Source organism: Brassica rapa, chromosome A02 (genome assembly GCF_000309985.2).
Source record: "Brassica rapa cultivar Chiifu-401-42 chromosome A02, CAAS_Brap_v3.01, whole genome shotgun sequence".
Taxonomy (NCBI): Eukaryota; Viridiplantae; Streptophyta; class Magnoliopsida; order Brassicales; family Brassicaceae; genus Brassica; species Brassica rapa.
The window spans coordinates 8,226,634-8,254,611 of NC_024796.2; the positions used below are offsets into that span (position 1 = coordinate 8,226,634).

Here is a 27,978-nt window from a genome sequence, read left to right on the forward strand (position 1 = left end):
TCTGCCGGAGTAGGAGAAGCACCCAGATTGCGTCGCAGACTTTTAGGGTTATGGTTCCGCCACAGCCGCTTACTGGGTTGAGATGTCAAACCACTATTGTCTCTTCCGTGTTCTTCTACCAGAGATGGCCTATCTCACTTCTTCTTTGCTGGTTCGATGGTCTTCTTCGGCGGTGGAGATTCCTTCTTGTTATTAGTTCTTCTGATTGTAGGTGGCATCTTCGTGACAGAGAGATAAATCGAGAAGTCCGATTGAGATAGAGACAGAGTTCTGATCGTGAAGGTGTGGAGAAAGTAGGGGAGTTGACGGGAGTTGTATTTCAAGTACAACTGGAATATGTAAAAGTCGAAGGAGACGATGGTGGGGATTTAGGTTTTCAGTCGGGGTTGGGTCGGGTTAAGAGTCGGGTAGGATAGTAATGGCACGGGTCGTAAATAAGTTGATGTCTTTTGGTTTTTTTGTTATTTGCACCTCTTTTGTATTTAAATTTTAATGTAATATTAATAGGAATTATGGTTGGGTCACGAGAGAATTTTTCAAAACCATGTGGGTCACTAGAGCATTTGATCCTAAGTTTGGACAAACAAAAACACGTGGTAAAAATACTCTACGTTACCGATTCTGCTTTTCCTCATACATCTGCGTTCAACCTTTTTTTTTTTGAAAATTATATTATAAATCAAACCGTTAAAACGAGAAATAGTTCCGGTTACAAGCTCGATTCAAACAAAAGTATCTAAGTCTACTTATTACAATAACTAGCTTCGTCCACCCACTAAACCCAGCACATTCCGCTAATCTGCTTTTTGTAAACCATAGAAATCGATTTCTGTTCTCAGCCGTCAACGATGATCACAAGAAAGTGAGATTCTCCTCGTTACTTCGGATGCCGGGAGTTCTTGTGTCGCCTCTGGAGTAACTAGATCTTGATGATCTCCTCAAAACTTATAACCTTCACCTCTTTAACTCGCAGACGCAATCGAATAAAGGAGATAGAACACATACCATTTGAAAAACGCTCCATCACCCACTGTACAAGTTCCAAAGGCGCCAAACCGGACGTTAGCATAGTGACACAAAGACCTCAATACCAAGAGCGGTAAGCAAAAAGTCAGGAAGGGAACGGCCGCTGCACGTGAACCTGATCAGCTTAAAGACCTGCAAATAAGCTTTAGTTCGGCCAACACTACCATGACCAAACCAACTGGAGGCCACAGCACTGGGATGCGCGCCACACCGGAAAGAGCCACTGACAATACTAAGAAGACTGGGATGTGGAGCCATCTACGTTCAACTTTGTTATGGTAGAATTTTAATATCGTCAAAATATAGCATGTTGACACACTTCCTCGTTCCGGTTCAGATATGTCTTCAGTCCGGATTTGGTCCAGTTTTGAATTTTAAAAACAAAGAATTAATAATTAAAATTTATATATTTAACTAGAGAAATTGGAGTATATAACCAAAAAAAACTATATTTCACTAAGTAACCATTTTCTTCTCCCTCTCTTACTTTTCCTTTCTATCTCTCTCTACCTTTCTTACCACAAAACTAATATTTTCCCCAAAATGGTCATTCAGCCAATTAACTAAGCTTGTATGTTAAAAAAAAACTAAGCTTGTATGTTGGTGTATACTCCCTCCGTCTCGAAAAAATGTCAATTTGACATTTTTCACACTGATTAAGCAAATAATTAAAATGCATTTAAGTTTTTATTGATTACACATATTCAATCAATAGTAATACATATTCAATCAATAGTATTTTAGATAAATAAAATTATTTATAAAATAAATTAATTTATAATTAATACTAGACTGAAAGTTGTATTAGAATTATAAAATGACATTTTGTGTAAAAAAAAAAATGTTAAAATGACACTTTTTCAAAAAAAAAATAGAGGGAGTTTTAATTTTAAGACTTTTTATTTCTTTTATTTTAGTTAACATAATATTTGAAAATTTATTATTATCTCATATATCATTGATATTTGTAGATGAGTTTTTTTGTTCATCAATAAATGTTAAATTTTAACAAAAGATATAAGATAATCTTGATTGAGTTTTATAAAACTTATTTCTTCTAATAAGTTTTTGTTGGGTTCGAGCCCATTCCACTAAATAGTACTAACAAAAATAAAATAAACTATTCATAGTCACTATGTAACATATCAAACCAGCTCTCTTATAATTATAATGGTTTACCACGTTTGTAATAATATAATACACCAGCTCCAGGTATCTTGTAACTGAAAAGATCAGTAACTTAATCTTGAAGTTGAAGTATTAGATTATCAGTAATGGGAAAACTCTTAAGAGTCTTTCAAAAGAAAATGAAAATATTAATATTTAGTTATATACTCATTTTTCTTTTAAATAATTAAGCTACTAAGCAAATGACATGTAGAAAATTATTTTTTCATACATGCAATAAGAGTCTCTCATACGAGAACCTCTTCAACCTCTTTTTTTCTACTTTTACACTATTTTATTTTTATTTTTAATGTGAGGGAACATAGGAGAAATCTCTAGTAATGGTGCTCTTAAATCCAAAAAGTTAAAAATTGTATTGGTATTATATATTGACAAAAGAGACAAGGTATGAGTATAAGAATATATTTTTAATTTTTACATACCGTTTTCTGAAAGAAAATAATATATATTCTAATAAATTTTTGGAGTTTATACATAATTATTATGATAAGATGTTTTGGCTTACACATAAATTTTCAAAATTAATGATATAGTTAGGAATTAGGTACAAACATTAATGTTAGTGAAATGCAAAAAGAAACATAAATGTTAGTTATGATAAAGTATAATTAAATGGACTTAAAAGTCGAAATTGATCGAACTTAATTCTCAAAAACAAAAAAAATGATCGAACCAACCATGAACGAGTGGGCATTAGAGAAGGAGATCCCGCAGGTCGTGGGGTTTGCAATCTGACCCCAGTGTTACCATTTAAGTGTTATAACACCAGCGCAAAGTTATTTACTTGTGTTTGGATTCAAACTCAATTATGTCTCATATTTCCATTTTCTGTGAGATCCAATAGAAAATAGACAAACAACTAGAGAAGTGTAAATTGAAAATGTTAAAACTATGCAAGACGAGAAAGTAAATAAGTATGTTGAATTAAAACTTCTCCTAATAAAGCCAAAACACAACCTCGGGAACCTCTTCTTCCTGCCAACTATAAAAACAGACGCCACCAAAACAATCCACTGATTTAAATTACTTGTTTGCGCTTAAAACAACACTGTTTTTGTGTGATTAAAATACACAGTAAGTTCTTATTCCCATGCAATTTGTTTGTTGGACTGAAGCCAAAATAGATTCCAGAGGATGCATCTTTTTTTTTTTCCGCCAAGGTGTTGTTTAAATTAATCCAACGGGCCAAGCCCAGACGTCCGAAACTCAATTACACAAAGAGCTAACAAAAAAAACGACCCACAAACGAAATGGGCTACAGCAATAACGGCCGAAGCCCAAGAAAAGTAGACGGCCCAAAAGCCCAAACATTTAACCCGAACAGCTTGCCCTCGGGTCACGACAAGGAGGCTGGGAATTGCACACGTGTAAGAATCTAGGCCATCAGCATGCCACGCGTCACCCGCCTCAACTTGATCTCACCCCCTTCGCACAGCCGCCGAAACTTACCACCGACAACCTCGTTTCACCGGAGCTCAGAACCTGAAGAGCCACCGGCGTAACCATAACCACTCTACTCCGCTCTGTCTTCTCGCCGGAGAGATCCATCGAACTAACGAGATCTCCTCCGACTATGAACCACAACAAACCCTAAACAGGCGAGCCGAGAACCGCTACCAGAAGCAAACCGTACTTCTCACACCTCAAGCTAGACACCACAACCCAAAGGACCTCGGGTTTCAAGACGGCAGCGCGGAACTTTAGAAGCCTCCACTCTCCGTGACCAAAAGCCGGCGAAGACAGATCTGACTGAGCCTCTCCTTCCCGGAAGCTAGAGCGGCGACGGTGAAACTGAGAAAGCTTTCACCTCCCGCAAAAGGCCGGCATCGATGGAGCTAGGGAAGCCTCCATCTCCCGGAACACACTACCTAAACATGCAAGCCACTCCATCTCCGTCGGGAACCTCCAATCGCTCGCGTCGTTACTCCAGAAGCTGAGCCACCGATGAGGATGGTTGCGGTACCAGAGCTCCGACAAGGCGGTCGATGACGGAACTGCGAAGAAGGAGCGAAAGGGGACAACTTATAAAAAAGAAAAGGGCTCCGGCGACGGCACGCACGCTCACGCGCCGGCCGTACGCCGGACCCAAACTGAGATCTGGTTTCTCTCTCTCTTTTCTCTCTTCAACGAGTGTTTTTTTGTTTCAGGTGTGAAGAATTCAGGATGCATCTATACTGTGAAATTTGTAGTGGTCAAATATGAATTTATTCTAGAGTATGTACCCGTTCAAAAAGAGAGAGAGAGCGTATGCACTACAGAATGGACTGAACGTAAAACCATTTCAAGATTACGTATAAATAAATAAAATATGATTATGTACGTATTAGAAACGAATTAAATTCTTTAACAAAACAAAAAAAAGATCCCCGTATCATCCAAATAATGATTTAATATAGAATGAGCTTGTTATGCTATAATGAATGTAAACTTTTTCCAACGGTTGTGTGGGAGATAATGACCCACAATAAAATATCTGTAACTGGATGAAATAACGAGGATAATATTTTCTAATACTTATAATGAAGTAAAGGATTAAAAAATGATCTTTCGATCTAATTTTTTGAGACAAACATGTAGAGTGTAAAATGTTTAACTATGTGTGAAAGTATGTTTGTATTAAAAAACAAATGTGTGAAAGTAAGTGAGTGTCTTCTCTTAATCTTGAATTATTCTTTTTACATTTTCAATCGAGTTCAATTACTTCGCATATTTCAGATGCACACCCAGCTCCTCAGATCTTGAACCGGCGTTAAACTGAGTCGACCTTGCTTAGACTTAGTCCTATTTGATCTTCGTTGTTCTAGAGTTCGTACCTCGAACTTGAGATAGCCCAAAATATACAAGATAATTGGACCTCGACCAATGGGATCATGAATATTATAAAAATTGCTTGTTTCAGATGGACTTTAGATGAACCGGATCTCTATGTGAACCTATTCTAATATGTGGTTCCAGCCTCAGAGACATTAATAGTTGTTATGTATTAACGTAGTTTCATTTCTTAAATTTCCTTCTTCTTTTTTTGAAGAAAGGCTTAATTATTTCCTTTCTAAATGTAAATTAAATATTTTTCCTCATTGGTGAAAAATGAAACTACAATCTAACTATTTGTTTTGTAAGATATAGTTTAAATCTTTGAAAGTTAAACGGTCACACATTACTTTAAACTGTGGTAGTCTATACACTCATTTGACAAATTTCATTACTGTATTTTTCTGAAATGATTAAAGATTCCGATAAGAATGTATTATATAAGATCAAGATTGAATCCAACATGCATGAATACCAAGCACATGAACAAACACACATTTAATTTAGGGATTAATTGTCGTCTAGTTTTCTTTGTCGTTTTGATTGAAACCAAAACTTGAGTTACATGCAAAATTTGATGACACTACAATTATATTTACCTGATAAAATAGATTATTATGAAATCCCATGTGGCAAAGCCCTTCAATACAAAAAGATGGAGAAAAATGGAACTAAAATATTAATAAGAAAAAGAAAAACAAATGTACACTAACTTGCTTATATAAAGACTTGAAGGACCCTTTGTTCCCCCATCTCCTCAACAATACTCACTCCCACTACAAATTTTCATTCATTTAAACTCAGAACAAGACAAAACAAAAACTCTCCCAAAAATGGCGATAATTTGCACAACAGCATCTCCGGCAGAGAAAGAACAAGAACCAAAACAAAGTTTTGAAAACGATCAAACTCCTCCAATAGTTTTCAACCCTTCTCTTCTTAACCTCCAATCTCAAATCCCAAACCAATTCATTTGGCCAGACGAAGAGAAACCTTCCATTGACATTCCCGTGCTCAACGTGCCTTTCATCGATCTCTCGAGCCAAGACTCAACTCTAGAGGCTTCTAGACTCATTGCAGAAGCTTGCACCAAACATGGTTTCTTTCTCGTTGTCAATCATGGAGTCAGCGAGTCCCTCATATCAGACGCTCACCGTCTCATGGGAAGTTTCTTCGACATGCCTCTAGCCGGAAAACAGAGAGCTCAGAGAAAACTCGGTGAGAGCAGTGGCTACGCCAGTAGCTTCACTGGAAGATTTTCCACCAAGCTCCCATGGAAGGAAACACTCTCTTTCCGGTTCTCCAACGAGAATAATGGATCACGAACCGTTCAGGATTACTTCTCCTGTACACTAGGACAAGAATTCGAGCAATTTGGGTATGTGTCCTAAAATAGAAAAAAGAAACACCAAACAGAGCAAAACCCTAATATGTCATTATTTCCTCTGTTTTTCCCATAAATTATTTCCTCTGTTTTCTAATCTTACTTTAACAAACCGGTTTCTTATACCGAAATTATTAAACCGGAGATAATTTGATCGGTTTTGCTTATGATTTCACGGTTATGTTCACAGGAATGTATACCAAGAGTACTGTGAAGCCATGAGCTCTCTGTCTCTAAAGATCATGGAGCTTCTGGGGCTAAGTTTAGGCGTAAACCGCGACTATTTTAGAGGGTTTTTCGAAGAGAATGATTCGATAATGAGGCTAAATCATTACCCTCCTTGCCAGACACCAGATCTTACATTAGGTACAGGGCCTCATTGTGATCCAAGCTCTTTGACCATCCTTCACCAAGATCATGTAAATGGCCTTCAAGTCTTTGTTGACAATCAATGGCGATCCATTCCCCCCAATCCCAAGGCTTTTGTCGTCAATATCGGTGACACTTTCATGGTAACTAAAAGAGTGAACACATTTTCGTTACTAAAAGAAATGATATGTTAAATATACTTTGGTTTTGTAGGCTCTATCGAACGGGATATTCAAGAGTTGTTTGCATAGAGCGGTTGTCAACAGAGAGAGCGCAAGGAAATCGATGACGTTCTTCTTGTGTCCGAAGAGAGACAAAGTTGTGAAGCCACCAAGTGAGATTTTGGACAAGATACCAAGGAGATACCCTGATTTCACTTGGCCTATGTTCCTTGAGTTTACTCAAAAGCATTACAGAGCAGATGAAAACACTCTTGATTCCTTTTCAAACTGGGTCATCACCAACAAAAATCTCATCTAAGAAACCAAATTACTATCGAAATCTTGTCTTTATTGTTACTACTAAGTGTCTTTTGTTCTCGTGGTGAAATGCATTCACAAGGGTTTGAAAGTCTTTTTGTTTTTTTTTGTCACAATGATTCAAAGTTCAGAAACATTTGTATATTGTTCCAAGCATTACCGTGTGGAATATGAATGCTCGTTAAATTAAATACTTTAAAAGTTTAAAAAACAAACTAGCTAGCTGTAACGAGTTGGGAATGAAAATGTTAGTATTTTACTATTTTCAAGATTTCAGAGTGTTTTCTACTAATTAATAACTAAATTGTCATTACAATCTGATTTATTGTGATAAAAAAAATCTGATTTATTAATTTGAGATCGTTATATAGAACTAACTTTTGGTCATATTCTATATTAGTGAAAATGCCATTAAAATAATGAAGACATCAATATCTAGTTCAGCATAATTTAAACTAAAATGTGAACTACTGCGAATATACAATTGTTCACATATGATTATTTATATATTAATAACTAAAAATATAGTAATATAATAATTATTATATTTACATCTAATATTTTATCTTAATTTATTTTATTTTTAAGAAATTTTAAAAATCTTTCATATCGTAAGAAATTTAATTTTCTCTATACATCTATATTATTAAAACTGAATTATTTTTTAAAAATAACCCTTCTTTCACTCTAATAATTACAATTTATACCACTGTATTTAATAATTATTAATTAATTAGCTATAAATCATTTTTTTGTTAGAATATTTTCTAAGCAAACTTACTATTATACTCTAGTCAAACTTACCATTATTTTCTAACCGAAATATTTTCTAATCAATTTAAAATATGATATACAAAATTTAAAAATGATTTATTAATGTATATTATTATTTCATTTCACATACAAAATATAAACTATAAATGTTATATTAAAAAATATAAAATTATTCAAATATATGTTAAATAATTTGAAGATTAATATTATTAACACACATATATTTGAATTATACGAATACAATAATTAAATTTAATTTAATATTTTTCTCAAAAATAAACGTAAAATAAAATTTATTTGATTTATAAACAATTTAGAGATAGATCTATCTATTTGATTAAAACAGTAGTGAATTTTATTTGACATAAAATATTTTACAATGTAATTAAAAATTACTAATTGACGAATATATTATAAAACATATCGTTTTGATTGATTTAGTATTCAACCACAATACGAGCAACCAAAAATTACAGAAAATTAAAAACCGTTGATTTATCATAAATGTTATATATTACAAATAAAAAATAAGCACACATATGAATGCATGTCTGTATAACCATTACATTCTTCTGCTCTTGAGAATTTCATATGTTTGTTTTATTAAAATAAAAATCCGTACGGATGAACATATCAAATCAAGCACTAGTGTCATTATTCCAATTGAAACAATAATATATCAAAGAGTATTTCATCATATTTTAAAATTTTCTTAGTTTAATCAAAGTTCTTTAGCTAAATCTTATAGTTAGGCCAGTACTCGTGCATCAAATAATTTTGATTCTCATTTAAAAAAAAAAATTTATTCATATCAAAAATTGTAACTTTGATTATGAAAACATTTAAAATAAAGATAAATTATTTAATGGAATATATATTTTTCCGTAAAACATATAAAATAAATTAAAGTTATATCACATCACTTGTGTAACAATTGTTTTGTTAAATTTAAAAGTTATCACAAACTTATTGTAAGAAAAATACAATTCAGTGCTTTAGTGCGGATCAAACCACGTTTATCATTGTGATACAAAAATGAGATGCGATGGAAATTTGCAAAGGAGATTAGAAGTCAAGTCTTGATAGAAATACATATTGCCATATCATATGGCTCATATGAGACGGTAATTTATAAACAAAATCTAACGGAAACGGTACAAGACTTTTCGCTTCTCGTATTTACGTGTCATGTTTGGGAATGGATTAGATTGGAGCAAACACATAAAGAAAAATCCAAGGACAAAGTACACATCAAGTGTCATTAACCAGCGAGTCCAACTTAAGACTGAAGACAGAAATTTGTGCATCATATACTTCAACATGTAGTGTAGTAAGAGTCAGCAGAAAAGAACAAAACACATGGGCCACCAAAACCTAGCAAGGATGTTCTCTTTCTTAGAAACATAAGAACCAAAACCATTATAATGCTCTGAATCTTACCTGCTTGGAACCATATATATACATATGCAGATACCTTTGTATAGTGTTTACACAATGTTAAATTCATTATTGAATTATAATTTCCAATTTCGATTCTATTTTCGTATTTATTTATTTACTCTTGAACTGCATACTTCCGAGAAAGCTTAGACATTTTGAGGAACATAGAATTTTAATCGATATCGAAAAATAAGTATAAAAATATCTTTAAAAACAAACCGCTTCAAACAAAATTAGTTAACACAAAATCTAAATGGAACCTAATTAAAAATATTTCGGATACTAGAACTGAATCATTGGCGAACCGAGAACCATAATATACTATATATAAAAACCAGGGCCTCTCTGCATTGGGAGACAACCAAACTGCCTCAACTGCGGCTACTGGTACAGAAACACGTCACCTTTTCCTCAACCAAGATTATATCCAGGCCCAGTTCTTGCCATGTGCAAGAGGTGCTTAAGCACAGGGTCCTAATTTCTTTTTTGCAATTTTCTGTTAAAATTTAGAGAATTTTGAAAATTTAGGACCCTTTTTGTAGAACTAGTTAAATTTTTTCTTGTAGAATTTATATTTTCATAGGGTCCGTAACAACAATGAGACAGGCCTGAATCAGTTCCTCCCTCTCTCTCTCTCTCTGAAGCGAATTCTTGACATGGAGATGCGTATGACCGGCTTGGAGACCACAACTGATGCAGTCAAAGTTGATCTCCTTGCACTGAAAGCTGACTTCAAGGAAGAGATTACTGCAACAAGGTCTACATTCAACATGATTCTACAAGCTCTCCATTCTCAAGTTTCTCTTCATGCTGCCTCAGTTACTCCAACAACACAACCTCAAGCTCAACCTGGCACTACAACACAACAATATGACTTTGAGAGGTAGTGTTCTGAAGAGCTTGGTGACCTTCAATGTTTATGTTGCTGTTTCTTTTGTGTTTAGTTTTGAACAATCTTTTGGACAATGTAATATTTGTTAAACTCTTGTAAATGGTTTGACGCGAAAAAAAATCTCTTGTGGTAATGTATAATATTTTTTTTTTTTTAAATTTCAACTTTTATAAAATATATTTTTATGAAAATTTATTACAGAATGCCACGAATAAGAACATGACATATCACGACTAAAATAAAACTATCGATTTGTCACATTATTTTTCATGTCTAAAATAATCACTATATAGCCATATTTAAATTTGTGACTAAGATAGACACGAAAACTAAATGGTCATTTCGCGGCAAATAAAAAACACAAAAGTAAATATGTCAAATTTATGGTAAGTAGACGCAAAGTTTTTGGGGTAAAATTGTGAATTTTTTTGCCACAAACAAAACATGACTAAATTGTATTTGTATAACCACGATCTGTCAAGTTTTTTTTTTCATTATAAAAGTGTAGTCACGATTTTCCGTGGCTATTTTTCAATATAACCACGAAATATGAGCCATGATTAAGATCGTGGCTATGCGTGATTTTTATACTAGCCGACTGGAGATCGTTTTTAAGGCGAGGGTGAGCCGGCCAAGAGTGAGGTACTGTATGCACAACCTTTTCGTTAGCGGCCAAACATATATGTATCCATTAAAACGGGTGTAACTTCGCATCCCAAATAACGGTAAACCAATTCGCCGTAAGTTCTGATAAAAAATCAGCGAAGAAAAAAACTGAGAATTTGTATTTCTTCATGTATCCAGACGAACTCGACTTCCGAGTTATTCTTAATACGATAATAAATAATTGTAATTCAGACGAACTCGACTGCCGAGATATTTTATGCTGACACGATTGTAATATACTTCTTCTCTATCATTTTAAATGGTGTTTAAAGTTTTTGCACAAAAATTAAAAAAATACAAAATTTTATATAATTTATCTTGATTATGTATAAGTAACATTAAATAAAATTGGTTCAACCAATAAAAAAAAACAATATTTTTGTAATTGGTCATAAGTACAAATAACATTAAATTTTATTTATGAAACAAAATAAAAAATTTAAACATCACTTAAAGTTTTAAGTGATACCGATGAAGCTAGTAATTATATAATGACATTTAGATAAACAATAAATAGGATTAGCTTAAAAAATCAGTTTGATAAACGAAGGATTTAGTGTTTGTTAAAGCCGACAAAATTTGTTTGTTGATAACTTGATAATATGGTGTTCAAAAAGAAAAAAAAAAAGAAAGAAAGATAACTTGATAATAAATACGAAGGTTGAGTGAGGCTTTCTTCATCATCCGTTTGATAGACTTCCGGTGGTTTACCGGAAACAGTTGAAAGAGTTCCCGTCGGTGGAGATTGGTGGTTGGTTCTCCGTAAAGCAACACGTGTCCTCGGCAGTTCGAGTTTTGACGCGTGGATCGTCTCCGGTGAACAGAAAGCTCCGGCTTGAATCTCACGGCGGTGGTTTGGAGGAGGTGTTTGCTGTTCTTGACGCGTGTCGATTCCATTTTTTTTTCTCATTACACGTGGAGAAGAAGATGACGGCGCTGGAACCATTTTTTTCTTCGATGGTTTAGTTGTTGGGCCATGTGTAGGTCTAGGGTTGTTGTGTTGCCTTGTCTATGGGCCTTTCGTTTTCTGAATAATGTTTTGGGCTGTTGTAACCTTTTGGTGTTATAATAAAATACCAGACGGAAAAAAAAAAAATACGAAGGTTGAGACGAGAGGCAAAAGGACAAGAAGACCAGCTATCTGATTTGTACTCGTCGTAATCAAAATCCAAAACACCTTCGCATCACGTGCGTCTCTTTTGTTCTCTTCCTCTTCCTCACTCTTAATCATTTAGTTTCCTCTAATTATTTTAGGTTAAGAAAAAACAAACTAACAGATCTATCTCCGCCGAACTAAACGACAACGTTGGGGATTTTGCATCATGCATAATAGTCCAAGTGCTTTCTGATTCTTCTTCTCTCCTAATATAAACATTAATTGTAATTATCATTTCTTCCAAAAATCTGTGTTTTCTGTTTTCTACTCTAAGCTATTTGTAATATTATCTCTAACTGATGCCATATGTCTTACAAGTTACTACAACCCTTCATGCACACGATCCAATTAAAGGAAAAAAATTGAGTATTGGATGTTTTCGTCCAACTAATCCAAAATTTGAATATACTTTCAAAACATGGAGTAACAAAAAGGGTAAAATCCATCTCTCTCATATATGTTCCCTCTCTAAAATATTTCACATGGAAAAAAGAGAGCGATTCAGTTTTTGATGGCCGGTTCTTCCAACTTTGACTCCTGACTTATGGGAAGCGGTGGCTTCCACAACACATGCTTCGCCGGTTCTGTCTCCAATAAATTTTAAAGCACAGTTATCATCGGTTGTTGTGTAATCGTCACTTCTTATCCTTTTCTGTCTCACCAACCCTCATCCGCTCCTCTGATTTCTTCCTTCCCCTTGATTAAGGCTAATTCAACTTCAAGCTAATTCCTATCATCAAAGATGCATGCTCGTTTTGCAGGAAGATTGGAATTTGGTGGTTCGGTTGAAGACGGTGTTATATATTTCTCGAAGCGCTGATTCATCAGACTAGGTTCCTTGGGTTGAACTTGCATGTGGGCTGTTCTGTTGATCGGCCTCTTCATCAGTTTGCATTCGTCATTGCTGGAGATCCGTCGTGTCTTTCTCTAGTTCTGGTGGAAAAAAGTGGTTCTGATGCATGTTCTGGTGCGTTCATTGATCGCTGGGCGATCGGACACTTGGTGTAGATTAGTTAACACTAGGGGTAAAAGTGATTAATGTAAACATGAAAAGTGGTACTATGAATATGGTATTTGTGGCAATTCAATGTTTTTTTAGTGACGGTAAACATGAATAATAGTACAAAAAGTAGTAAACATGAAAATTTTCCTTTATTTAACACATTATGAGTAATTATATTTATATCCAACTAAAATATTATTTTTTGATATATTTTCGTTGATAAAATTTATATATTGTTCTAAGTAATTTATTTTAAATATTCATAATAAAATATATATGGTTTTTTGGTATTAAATATTTTTATATATTAATATATTAATACTTTTATATAGTTAACTTGAAAAAATTTATTTTCACCAATCCTTAACAAAATTAACTTGGAAATTTTTCATTTTTACCTTATTCATGGTACCATTATTTATCTTTGTTATCAGTAAAGAGACATTTTCAAAAACACCTTCTTCATTAAGTGGTAAAACATTCTTATGCCATTATTTTCTATATATATAATAAATAATTATTTAAATAAAAAATATTTTTTTATGCTTTAGTTATACTTTTTCACATTCAAACTTTTTTTTCAAAATTGAATTTTTTTTTGAACACTTTTTTTTTTCAAAATTTCTTTTTGAAAATTGAAAATTATATTTGAAACTATTTATTTTTTCTAAAATGTATATATATTTTTAAGTATTTATTTTTATTTTTAATAGAATCCTAAATTTTACATTCCGAAAACCATACCACACCCCTCAACTCTAAACTCTAATTCTAGATTAGTTAATCCTATGGGTATAAATGTATTTTAGTCTTCATTAATAGTGAGGGTAAAAATGATTATTTTAAACATGAAAAGTGATATTATGAATGTGATATTTCTGACAATTTTCCAATTAATTTATTTTATAAAGGTGTAGTTTATGTTTTATGTTATTACTATGATATTAAATAAAAGTATAGACTCTAACCGTGACCATGAAAATAATAATATGAATGAAAGAAAAAAAGTCAGTATGAACAAAACAAAAAGAATAAAAATGAATAGTTTTTTTTTTGGGCAACCGAGTTATTAGTTTTGTTCCTTACAAATTTTCATAAGGAATGTTTTTGTTTTATAGTTCTTTATAACAATTATTCCTTAATGTAAATATATAAAAAAAAATAGGAATCCATTGTTCTCACTAATTTTCTATGTCACCATTTAGAGCCATATAAAATGGTATATTTTTAAAAATGTTTTGATATGACATTTAAACACTGATTATTTGTAAATGTATATAAAAAGTACTACCTAAAACAATTTAATTAAGGCGAAATTTTATGTTTATCATTTTCATGATACCACTTTTCATTTTTACCACTACTAAAGAGATATTTTTAAAAATACTTTCTTTATTAAACGGCAAAAGAGTCGTATATCCTTGTTATCTATATATATAATAAATTATTATTTAAATAAAAAAATGAAAAAAAATAATTTTTTTATTTTTTGAATTTATTTTTTCGAAATATTTTTTATAATTTTTTTTCAAAATCAATGATCCGACTTTACTTAAAAAAATATTGGACAAAAGTTTCAAAATACTTTGAATGTAGTATTTGTGGCAATTTTCCATTAGTTAATGAAATCGATAGTACGCTCATAAAACGCTCACAATAACTCATTTCCAAAATAGTGTATTTGAAACGAAACGTTGCTTGCGAAACCGATCAAGTACTACACGTTCAAAGCTGTGAAAATTATTAATACGGAGAACGTTCAAACCTTCTTCGTGCATGAAACAAACAGAAAAGGTTTTAAAACGACTAGAGACTAGTTTAAAAAGACTAATACGACGATGGAACGGCAGGCTGAACCTGGAGGAGGTGGTGGAAGCAATCGGCTGCGGTCGGTCGGTTCTCTTGGTTCGGCTCCAAACACTTACCTTGAAGTTCTCTTAACATCTTTGGAACATTACTCACTCCACAAGTCTTTATCATATAACCTACTCCCCACACATCCACTTTCACCGCATGCAATCCTCTCTCCATCTCCGGCGCGTGTCTCCCACGCTCCTCCTCCTCTTCCTGGGCCGCAGGGCGGTGTGGGTTGAGCTGTGGGGACTCAGCCGCTTCTTCGAACCCGCAAACAAACCATTCGGCGTTCGATGTTGACGTCGTCTCGCTTTTCATTACATTTTCCCATCCCATGTTACGATGCATGAACGAAATGTCGTGAAGCGCAACAAGCGCTCTCGTCACACACATCAGAGATTCGATGAGCTGGTCAACATTTAGAGGTTTGACTCTGATTCCACGTGGCTTAAAGCTCAACGAGAGATCCTTCTCGCTTGCCTTGTCCAAATACTCCGCGTGTGGAACTCGTTGGTCGAGAAAGTCGTAGATTCCTTTCGCTACGTTCCATTTTGTCTTGCTTGAGTAATACTTAGTCACCGTGTGAGGGGTCATCTCGGTCAGAAAATCTCCATGAATGATTCTCTCGAAGTCGTTGTAACATAAACGACCCGCAGTGCACTGATCTGCAAGCAGAGGTAAAAGAGAAGCGAGACGGTAACAAGGAACCAATGCCTTGATTCGGTCCGATGGTGACGAGACATCAAATGAATAAAGATCAGTGCAGGTCACTCGATCATACGAAGAGCGGCTCAAAGAGCAGAACGTTACGGTGAGCCCTATTGCGTAATAACCAAGAATGTATGGAAGATCGTTGTACGACCAAAGAATCTTTTCGACCAATAGAGAAGAAGGATCAGGTGCACCTTCTCGTACCTTATCAACCTCTTCTCCCCTCCATAAACCAAACCCTTTTACAAATCCCATCACGTTAGGCCACTGATCTTGGACGTTTTCAACACAAGAAGACGAATCCGGTTTACGCAAAACCACCATTTCACAAAACTTTGAAACCATTCGGTTAACGCAGTCATCCCAAAGCGGTATCAGCGAGTCTTTGCTAAAGATGACGAAACCCTTATTTAAGGGGGACATTATGGGACCGAGGATATCATATGTGATCGCTCTACAATCAAGTAGCTCTGTGGAGGAGGTGAAGAAGAAGAGCTCTTTTCCCAGTGGCAAGTCATTGTAAACGTCTAGTCGGAGAGGAAACCGGAGATCTTCCGGCGGTGGTTCTTGAAGATACCGTGCGAGCTCAGTTATGCTCGGAAGGTTCCCCGCCGGCACCCGCAATTTACTCAAGCAATGCTCTGATGGGTCTTGGAACTCCAATGTTGATATTGCTGTATATTAGCATTAGTTCATAAGTTAATAATATAAATTGAACTAGCTTTGGAGATATAAGGTTAGAAACATATTTACATTTGTGAATGTGTTCGGAGAGTGGAAGCTGAGCCCTATCAAATGCCATATTAACTGAAGGAAAAAAAAAAACATATAATACAATAAGAACATTTAGTTTCTTCTATATCTTTTTTTTGTCAAAATTGTTTTTCTATATTTTTGTATATCTATTACCAAGGGTCAATTGATAAAAGGTGTCACATTAACTGAAAAATGCAAAACACCTATATTAGCATAAGACTAGAGAATTGAATTCCTTTTATACTTTAATTTTGTATATTTATCACTAATGGTTTATTTTTAGTACATTTTCTCGCTCTATAATATTAAAATATATGTATTTATCAATTTTGCATTTAATTTTCGATACTAATCATTAAATATCGTTAAGAATTCATCACTATATAAGATTCGAGGGGTTCGTTGCAATGTTCACCTTACTAATTTAATTTAACAAACTATGACTAAACGAATATGCATGCGGGTGTTACCTGAAAGTGGAGGAGCAGATGATGAAGTTGACTTTTGTCTTCCAAAGACTTTAAGATGTTGACCAGAAATGAATTTATCCAAAGAAAATCCTTTGAGAGGTCCATCTTCGAAAGATTCCATTGTAGAAGCCACCATGGAATCATCCAAGTAGGTGAGCTCATCTGCATTCAAGAAACTCGACCCACAAACCCTAATTCTCCCATAATCAACCTCTCCTTCTTCAGCCCACAAGTTAACCGATTCCTCCCAAGTTAGCCGTATTTTCCCAACACGGCGAAGATCTTTTAGAGAGGAAGATGAAGAAGAAGAAGAAGGAATCCTCTCACAAGAAGGATTATAGTACAATGATCTATTAGAGAATAAACCTGACCCTCTAGCAATGTTGCTTGAATACGGATACTGAGGATGATCATCTCCAACTATTGATAATGCTAATCTCTTCCCTCTTCCTACAATGTACATAATTAAGTTTGCTCAAACATTATAGAAAGAATAACAAAAAAAAAAAACATAACCTTAGACAATTTCATGCTCCTTCATCTCTAATCAATAGACCAGTAAACGAACATACAAAGCATAGACAATCATTAAAAATACATAATCCACAACCAAATTTGCAGTATTGAATAATGTGACTCCTATATAACAATGAACTCTTAGACAAGTCAATGAACAAAAACGTTATTGAAATAAATAGTTTTTTTTTTTACCGATAGAAGTGATAGGGTTATTATTAATATCATCATCTCTTGAAGTCATAACCGGTGGATGAAGAGGAGGAGGAAGCGTCTCAGCAGACGGAGGCGTTAAGGTAACATCCGCCGTAGCTCCGCCACTAACACTGCGGCTAATAGTCGGAGCTCTGACACGTGGACCAATGAAAAGAGCCAATTCATTGTACACTTCTTCGTCGAAAGACGCGGGAAGTTGATGTTGTTTCCTCTCGTAAGGAGAGAGCCTGAAGTAACTCTTACCGAACCTCTCTCTATCTGCTCCTTTCTCCCACTCGTTCACTTTCCTGAACTCACCAAGCATGTTGTCCCATTTTGTGCCAGCGACTTTTGAATCCCGGTTTACACCTTTCCGGTTTAGGTACTCGGCTACTTCTCTGTCTTTCTCAGCCCTTGTTTTCCCTCTTCCCTCGCCCGACCCGGATCCGGATCCAGACCCGGTTCTCTGGTTTTGGTACTGGACTCTCCATGCTCTTGCTAGACATAGCATCTCGTTTGGTTTCCACACAGGGCTCACGTATTTCCCTTTTCTAAATTTATGTTGAAAGGACTCCGTTTCGGGTTGTTGTTTCTCGGTGTTGGTAGCTTCTTGAACCAGCGGTGAAGATCCGGCGGTTTCGGTAGAAGAGGCTGCTATGACGGCGGTGGAAGGGAACGGTAATGAAGAGATTGTGGAGGCGGTTGGTACGGTGGAAGGTGACGGCAAGGCTCTCCATTGAGGTGGGGAGAGACCGCCGGAAGAGCTGAAACGTGGTCGTTTGGGGATGACAGGAGCTCCTGGAGAAGAGACGGTTGGGATGAAGATGGGAGAAGACAGGAAAGATTGGTGTAGGTGGTGGAGGACTGATGGGTTTGGTGTTTGGTGATCAAGTGAAGAATCTTTAGGTGGGGAGATTTGATTCGGTGATGGTTTTGTAGCATCTCCTTTTGTTGTCTCACCCATTTCAAGAAGCACTCAAATTAAAGAGTGAATTAAAAATACCCCCTATTGAGTTTTTATTATTTAAAACAAAAAGAGAGAGAGAGAAGGAAAACAATAAGAACCAGAGAAACAATTGTTTGATTTTTTTTGGAGATTCAAGCTGGTTTAGTTTCTCTGGTTTTGGGGTTTATGAAGAGAGATGAGTCAGATGAATACTAGGGTTTTTTAGCTTTTTGGTGGGCTCTGCTTTTTGCAGAAAAATGAAAACGAGTAGAGTACTGATGTTATAACAGAACAAAAAAATTGAAAACTCGAACTAAATACAATATATACTTTTGAAATTTAATCACTCTGCCAATATAAACCTATTTAGAGTAGCCATATCTATTTAACCAATCACACGTTACCACCCTGTTGCGATGATACTCGTGTTAACTCTTGTTGAATATTATAAAACACTTCATATGTCACATTGTAGAGAAGAAACTCAAAGCATCAGCAGTGGGAGTTTCTTCTCCTCGTCTTTTGGTAAAAAACTATTTTAATAATGCAAAAAAAGAAAGAGAATATAGAAAAGATGAAAGTGATCACTTAGAGAAAAGACTTTGAACAATTCTAAAGAGACTCTTGTACTAAGTATCTTTCTTTCATTAATACATTACATTAAAAATAAATACAAAACCAAAGAAAAAAAAATATTAATATAATAAAAATTAGAGACTCATTTTAAGAATCAATCCACCCTAAATCCACTGTTGATACTCTCAGTCATCATTTCCAAATAATTCATTGTATTATGTAATAAATGAAAAGAAAATAAGGAAATTTACCAATTTATACATAAAATATTCTCATTCCTTTTTTATAAATCACAATAGACTTTTGGACCGATCCTAAATGAGGTCACCCCTAATTTTTTTGTTCTTATCTAGATGTTTCATATTAAATAAACGGAAAATGGTACAACAGAATTTAAAACAGAGAAACAAAATCGTAAAAATAACAAAATTCTCCATAATCAAATTTCTAAGCAAAAGAAAGAGAAGCTTAAGACTTAAAAAGTATAAATAACAATTTTAAACCTAGAACCCAACATTCGTCATAAGCTTATAAACTTCTGAAACCCTTAAAAACTGTTCACGCGAATATCGTTCATGTCGATGGAAAGCCACACGATACATCTACCTTCTTTTTATGATTTTTCATTCTCAACGAAAACAATAAGACCAATAATGAAAATAAGGCATGTCAAGCTAACCAAAATATCAAATATAGTACCAGACCAGTGGGAACATCAACACCCTTAACTTAAGAGAAACAGAAGCAGCTTAGAGTTCCAATGATGCTTCATAATCTACTTATGGATGTTATTGATCTTCATAACACTTCCGAATGTGGCAAAGTTAGACACCACTAGACACGACCCATTAATACTTAGATATAAGCCACCATAAGACATGGAGAAATGCCTAACCCCTTTGGGAATATTGAGAACAAACTTATGACAAGTAGACCGAAAATCACCACCAATGAACTCCAGTGAGCTGTAGAAGAAACTCAAAATATAGAATTGATACCAAACTTGTAAAAAGTAATTGAACCAATAACACGAGCAAACATAAGACATTGATGAAGGGAAACAAAGGAACTAAAGCCCACACACAACATAAAGCAAATACACGATTTTCCAAAGAACTAAACTACCCAACAACAAACTGCAAAAATCAATAAAACCTACATACTTACCTTTAAATATGCACCAAAGAGAAAGCATAAACTAAGAAATGTATACCAGCTAGAACATGAAACACAACTTGACAGTGGCAAGAACCACAAAGAGCACACTTCAAATTCAAAATCAAATCTTTTCTAAACCACAAGAAGGAAAATGTCAGCGTATAAGCTCCACAGTCGCCACTAAAACCACATACAAGGAGATCTGAGTGCAGATCCATGGACCAAGACTGTCACTCTCTCACCACTGAAGACCAAATTGTCCTCTCCAATCCTTACAAAGGAGATTCAAATTGGAGTGTGAAAGGAAGAGAAATCTACAGATACAGAACTTAAAAGCAGAGAAGAAATATGCATGATGTTGGAGACTCAATGCCTAGAATTTCAATGAGATGCCTAGATTATTACTTTGGCGGTCTAAAAGTTTACAAATTAACAATATAATACATTTATTAATAGTAAAATTTATATTATTTTATTTTTATAAAATTTTATGATATAATATATTAATAATTATAATTTATAAAAATAATTTTATATTATTTATTATAAAATTTTATAAAAATTTATTAGACGATAAACTTAAATAGTCTTCTAACAGTAACTAGATGTACATATCCTCTCTTGATTTTCTTTGTCATCAATATATACAGACTCATGAAGACTCTGCAAACCAAACTGGTAATTATACATCCATATGAATGACAAACGACAATTGTTTTCTTGCACTGCGTGCTAGACTGTCCGCTATTGAATTATGCATTCTTGGTAAATGAATGATCTCTGTGTTGTGGAAACTTTCTTTCAGGATCTTGATATCTTCCAAATAACTTGTAAAAGCTGGGCATTCTTCTGGTCCGAATGAAGTGGTGATAGACTTTCTCATGCATTCCATAGCTCATATGAAAGATTCTACTTCTGAATGAAGTGGTGATAGACTTTCCCTAGTGTTTCTTGCCCTCGTCATCAATCCATCAAAGCCCTCGAACATACTGTACCAGCCCTGCTCCAAATGACTATCATGTTTTTTCCATGATCCATCCGTAAAACATCATATTTCCGGGATGGACGATAAAGTATTGTATGCCACCTCCTTATTTTGGGTAACCCTCAATGTTATTGATTCATGTGCTTCCGCCAAAATTAATGATTCCACTTCTGCCAATTTAAGAGTATCCTTATGATCAATATCCATATTACTAAACACTTTATTATTTTGTCTCTTCCAGATGTACCAAAGTATTCATGCAAATTGATGATCTTACATTTAAAGGGCAATTATCCAATATAGCTAGTCTATATTTGCAAACTATGATTGTCCATGAAAGATGTCTGGATTTGATGGGTACTTCCAAAGTGCCCAAACTTGAACCGCTGGTGGATATTAAAAAACCACATGTTTTTATTGACTCCTCTGGTGCTCCACATCTAGCAAAACATATATCCTCCTGGATTTCTCTTGCTTGTAGGTTCTTCTTGACGACCATGCATCATGTCACTATTTGCCATAAAAAAATGTTTTAATTTTGGTGGACATCATATTTTTCAGCAAATTGCCTTCAGCGGAGCGGCCATGGGTCCATAAAATGGGAGTAATTTTTCTTTGTCAGGATAAACTCGTTCCACTTGGTATCCAGATTTATCTGTGTATTCTCATTATTTGTGAAGTGTCATTCGTTCCTGTCAGCCAACTGCATCCTGCTCAAAGGTATATTTTCTATAAATTTTGCATCCAAAGGATCAACCAAAGACCGGATTGTCTGCAAATTCCATGTTTTCGTTGTTGCATTGAAGAAAAAGCCCATTGTAAAGTCAGTGTAAAATTTTTGTTGATTTCTATTTGTTGGTCTCGGGTGATTGGTTGGGATCAAGGATCATTCCATACTTAAATGGATGATCTTGATCCCATCCTTTTGATTAGTCTTTTGATTAGTCTTTTGCTTACCAGAAATCTACCAGAGATAATACTACGCTAGTCATATGGCGGTGAATATGATCTTTGGTTTCATGGATGATACATTCCAGAAATATCATCTCTTGCTTCTATTTGTTATAAATTAATAACTTTATTGTATATAAATTCGTTTTTTGTAAACTATATATATAAGTTCTTTAGAAATTAAATATTGTATGGATATTTGCACTAATCTAGCGTAATTTGTCTTGAATAAAAAAAAGATCCCTGGGTGAGAACCTGGCTATGAATAAAGCGCATCAATTTGGCTAATATGACCATATTTTTTGAACGTTGATGTTTGATGATGTTTGATTTTGACAACTAGAAAAAGGTAAGAGAGTCCATCATCATTGTCCTTAAGACTGCAAAAGCGGCGTAAGAATTCATTTCCCTGTCTTTGCTATTTTGTTTTGACATAAAACTATACATTTAAAAGTAACTTATTCTGATCCACTATAAAGATTTTGAATAAATTTCTTCCGATTCACAAAGTTAAATTTTTAGTGTTTTCACATATATTAAAAACACATTAAATCATTATAGTAAATGTATCATTTTTTATAATAATTAATTTTGAATAATTTTTAACCAATAGTTATTCAATAAAATCAATTAATTTTCGTGAAAATCCACAATTTTTTTTATAGAAAATATTAAAGTCTATCTCTGTTAAACACTTTTTTAACCAATAGTTATATGTTTTCTGTGAATTTCAACTAGGAACAAAACAATGTAAAAACAGAAAATATTAATAATAAAGGACTGGGAGTGTGTATTTTACGATAAAAGGGACAGAGGAAGAGATGTGGACACATCGGTTCCATGCTTCTGCTCCATTGACTCTCATGCCAGTTCTGCCTCTTCCCAGCTCTTTTAAATTCTTCTTTATAAAAAAAAAATTCTTATCGAAGTGTAGTATTACTAAAATTACTATTCAGTAGTAATACTAGTAATAGTATTACTAAAAATATTATTCTCTTTAAAAAAAATTTACTATTCAATATGTATAACTTACTAAAAATAGTTACAACATGTATCATTTTGCCTTGTATTGTTGTGTCCACAATCCTCCCACTTACCAAAAACTTAGCTCTCAACTTAGTGAGTTTTGGGACTGTTTTACTTCAATTTGAATTTTTGGAGAAAATTCAAATTGAATTTTTCATACATTGATATTTATCAATTTTATTTTAAAATTCCCAAGTGTAATTTCATAATTTAAAATATATAAAAACATAAAAATCAACGATATTTGAGATAAGTCATATGTCTAAGATACAAAATTTATTATAGTGTTGTGTCAATGTTTTTACTAGAAAACAAGGTTCGTTAATCTCAAAAATATTTGGTAGAAAAGCCTCTCAAATATCGGAATATATAATGCATGAAAATATTCCATAAAAATTAAATGCATTAACTTGTGAGAAATGATTTCTATTGTAAATCTTCTGAAACAATAGGTGTTTAAATAATACTAACAAACTGAATATTTTGCCAATTTTAATTCAAACTCACAAAACAAATTCGATAGATTTTTTTTTTTTGTACGAATCAGAGATTTGGTTAAATATGTGTTTAAGCTACAATATACAGTGTATGGAGAAAGAGATAGAGAAATACTTACCCCCATGGAAAAACTGTCTTCACAATGCGACTAATTAAATTACATCAAATATGAGAATTCTGCTAATTTTGATATATCATATAGTCAAGGTCTAGTGATTTGGTTCTTCAGAAGAGTATCTGCTTCTCTTTTTTTTTTTTTCTGAAACACAGAAGAGTATCTGCTTAGCTTATAACATTACTGGATCAGAAGAGTTACATTCTTTGATTTTTTTTCTTCTGATTAAAAAAACTGATGAATTCGATGTAAAAAGTGTTTTCGGTTGTTAAAATTTATATTTAACTAATATCTGTATTTATGTTTTAAACTCGAAAAGAGTTATTAATTCATAAGATAAATCACAACTCAATTGGTTGGTCGTTGGTATTCTATCAACTTATTAAGAGTTAGTGCACAAAACTAATCTACCCAAATGAACTTAAAATGCACTTTTAGCATTCCAAAAACCATATTCAACGTCCAAGTCAAAGCATGAAACAATTACTCCTTTAAAAATCTAATAATAACAATGTGACATATAATACATAAGTTATTTGCCAAATGGAGCCTCAAGTCTGGTTATTCCAAAAGCCAATAGTTTCATAGGGTTTGGTAATTGCAGCTCGCAAACGGAAAAACAATTACACGGTGAGGCTGAAGTTTGGATTATGAAGATAAAATCAACTATTGTAACGTTAGAAGCAGCAATCAAAGTCTCCTTGATTCGATTTATGTGATTGTGCCTGGTCTCAACGTTGACTTCTTAGACATGATTTTGATCTTCTTTTTTTGTAACTGGACATGATTTTGATCTACATGTTCAACTTTTACTAATTTACAAGAAAACATATTAGTAGTATTTAAAAAACATATTAATAGTTTAATAACTTACATATAATAATGCCTTGTGGGAAATGTAATGGGGGTGAAAAATAGAGTACGATGTGTTAAATATTACAAACTGTTAAAAACACAGACACACGTGAAAAATGATAGGCACGATCTGAAGACCATTAAAACTCATCTCTTTGTGCTATATGTCCAACTTTAAAATTTTAAACCCTAGCCTCTCTCTCTCTCTTCTTATGTACGCTTTTTCTCTCTCTAGGTCGGCTGAGGTTCACCTAATTAAGAGACCATACACAAACACCTTCTCTCATCACTTTCTTGTGACGAAATTTACAATGTGTTATATACATGAAATTAATTTCTTGTTTCCTCAAAAGGGTACATACATATGCTCATGCCTCATCAATGGAGGTAAATTTAGCTTTTCTTGTTTTAACATTTCTAGAAATGATTCCTTTTCAAAAAACAAACATTTCTAGAAATGATTGGTCTTTATTTCTACATCTATTTATAGGGACGCATCATTTTCGTAGGTATTGAATGTTTCCAGCGGTACACCTATTCCCCACTGCGGGACTAAAAAGATTGTCTCCATTCAACTTGTTTTGCAGTTGTAAATAGGAGTATTATTTATTAGAAAAAGAAAATAAATATAAAAAGTAAAGTGCAGTACAAGAATAACAAAGGAACACACCTAAAAGAAAGAAGAAGCCAAAAAGGGTGTGTTCTCTTTTACTATGCAAGAGAACTAAATTTTTTTGCTTCTTTTTTTTTTGTTTCTTTTCATTGGTTGATTATTACCCAAAATTTTAAATATATATAGATATTAGAATCTCAGTAACAAGTGTCAACACATTAAATTTCATATCCTATTCATAATAAAATATTCATATTTAATTTTTATTACGAGTAATCATATATGTTTAGTGTCGGTGGACAAATCTCAAGAAATAAGCCGGTTATATCTTGATCCGCCATATATATCCAGGTTATAAAAAAGCATATCCATATCTAATAAAAAATACTCTTAAAAGTGAAAAAAAAAACATTTTTAATTTACTTTGAAATATTAAGTAAATAGCTTTGTATACATTTATTACTAAATCTTTACAATATTTGATATATTAAATACTTACTTAATTTTTTATTCTATAAATATAAATATTTTCACTCAATTTCACAAATACTATTTATTTATATATTTTAAGATTTTTAAAGAAAATTATTTTAAGCGACAAAAATATATAATATAAATATATGATAAGATTTACCAAATTTTTTTTTTGTTGAAAATAGTTTTGTAAAACACAAATATATTATATGCATTCCGCAACATTTTTTATTACACATGTCACCATTCACATTTAGTTTTATTTTTAAATATTTTGTATAAGTAATATTATATACTATGTTTAACAGATAATTATTATTTTATAATTTTGAATTAAATTTATTTTAATTTTAAAGGAAAATATATTTAATTTATATTTTTACCATTTATGAAAATATCATGATAGTTTTGGGTACCCATTCTGTTTTCGGTTCGATTCCGGCTTTCTAGTTCTAGAGATATATGATCCACTAGTATAATTGATAGGATCCCAAACCTAGACCGAACTTCATTTTTTTGTTCGATTTGGTTCCGGATAAATGTACCTAAACCTAGCTATAGTTTTGAAATTTGACAATATAATATATTATATGAAGAAATATGTGAACATGATTTGTAAATTTTTTCAGATATATAAGAGATTTTTATAAAGTAAATTAAATTAGTATCACTGATATCTTAATTTAATTTTGTTTAAAGACTACTAAAGTAATTATAATTTTTAAACATAAAATAATTATCTATAAATCTCAGTAATAGCATATTAAATTTCATATTTCAAATATATATAATATTTTTTTTAAATCATATTTTTAAAAACTATATAGTATCATTGATTTTTTAGTTTGTAAAATATAAATATACTAGTATATTAGCCCGTGATAAGCACATGATCAATATTTGCTTGCACTTAAATGATCTTTTTTTTTAAAGATTGCACTTAAATGATCTTTTTGTTATAAGATTCCAATGTTGTAGTTTCATTTTTGTTTTCATCAAAATTAAACAATATGCTAGTCACCCACACTGGCATGAAAAATTAGAAGTGGATGCATTCAGACAAAGAGTTTGAAGCCTTAAGAATTATTATGATTTTTCAGAAAATATTATGTTCTATTCAGTTTTATTTGTATTTTTGTAAATACGCTTTCTTTAAAATATAAATATCCTTAATTAGATCTAATATAATGAAAAATAAAAACAATGAAACTAAACATAATATACTCGATATATTTAGAATATTCAATTTTGTATATAATAGACTCGATATGCTTCATTATAACTTTTTTAAAAAAATTGTGAAACACTCAGACCATAACATACAGATTTGTAAATACCCACCTGCATTATCAAAGTTGTTGATATTCTTTTCCCCTGTAGAGTGTTAGGTTTTTGTTGTCTTTCCCTCTTCTGTTTCACATCATTATTTATTGACCGATAGAATTTCTTCGAGTAAAGGTTACAAAAATAAAATAGATACTTTAAAGAAAAACATAAGAAAATAATCAGAGAAGAACTAAAATACCACTTCTTTTCAGATTATGGATGCCAGGTTCTACTCCTTCATTTTGTTTTGGTTTTTTTTTTTGCTGGATTGTATTTTTTGATCCAATAATGTTTCACTCTTGTTAAAGCCAGTTTATCTTGTCTTCTTCTCTCATGTTTCTATTGGATGCAGAGGTGTACGCTTACATAAAAACATTTTATATCGTTAAATTGGACTATTAATATTTATCACTTACAAATAATAAAAATTTGAATGATAATTTAAATGTGATAAAATAATTATTTATCAATTATAAAAACATTAAATTGAAAACATTAAATAATATATAATATTACATTTGGTGTCACTGTTGGAGTAGGTCTGGGCATTCGGGGTCCCAATCGGGTTTCGGTTTTATCCAATCGGGTTTCGGTTTTTCGGATTTATCAAAATCAGCCTCATTCGGATTATATGAAAGTTTGGTTCGGGACCGGTTCGGGTTCTATCGGATTCGGGTCGGGGTTAGTAAATCTTCAAAGAACAGGTACAACCCAATATACTTTCGGGTTCAGGTCCCAATCGGTTTTTCGGTTCAAAAGTACCTG

At 33.0% G+C, this 27,978-nt stretch overlaps 2 protein-coding genes across 2 annotated transcripts; one reads left to right on the forward strand and one right to left on the reverse strand.

The window, feature by feature from the left end:
- The first annotated feature begins 8 nt into the window (after positions 1-8).
- LOC103852126 (gibberellin 20 oxidase 2) lies at positions 9-8,242 on the forward strand. Its single transcript, XM_009129024.3, has 3 exons — positions 9-6,403; positions 6,600-6,921; positions 6,992-8,242. The coding sequence occupies exons 1-3, from the start codon at positions 5,859-5,861 to the stop codon at positions 7,256-7,258; spliced, it is 1,134 nt and encodes a 377-aa protein (XP_009127272.1). The 5' UTR covers positions 9-5,858; the 3' UTR covers positions 7,259-8,242.
- LOC103852127 lies at positions 7,811-27,974 on the reverse strand. Its single transcript, XM_009129025.3, has 4 exons — positions 17,691-27,974; positions 16,980-17,429; positions 16,507-16,560; positions 7,811-16,427 (listed from the first exon to the last, which is right to left on the reverse strand). Exons 1-4 carry the CDS (start codon positions 18,652-18,654, stop codon positions 15,016-15,018), a joined length of 2,880 nt encoding a protein of 959 aa, XP_009127273.1. The 5' UTR covers positions 18,655-27,974; the 3' UTR covers positions 7,811-15,015.
- Between the last annotated feature and the right edge of the window lie 4 nt (positions 27,975-27,978).

Excerpts from the sequence above, each read along its gene's own strand:
- LOC103852127 (XM_009129025.3), bottom strand. The coding sequence starts at position 18,654 with ATGGGTGAGACAACAAAAGGAGATGCTACAAAACCATCACCGAATCAA. Across the intron at positions 16,561-16,979 it reads ATCTGCTCCTCCACTTTCAG|TTAATATGGCATTTGATAGG; the intron begins GTAACACCCGCA and ends TTTTTCCTTCAG. Across the intron at positions 16,428-16,506 it reads CTCCGAACACATTCACAAAT|CAATATCAACATTGGAGTTC; the intron begins GTAAATATGTTT and ends GCTAATATACAG.
- LOC103852126 (XM_009129024.3), top strand. The coding sequence starts at position 5,859 with ATGGCGATAATTTGCACAACAGCATCTCCGGCAGAGAAAGAACAAGAA. Across the intron at positions 6,404-6,599 it reads CAAGAATTCGAGCAATTTGG|GAATGTATACCAAGAGTACT; the intron begins GTATGTGTCCTA and ends TTATGTTCACAG. Across the intron at positions 6,922-6,991 it reads ATATCGGTGACACTTTCATG|GCTCTATCGAACGGGATATT; the intron begins GTAACTAAAAGA and ends TTGGTTTTGTAG.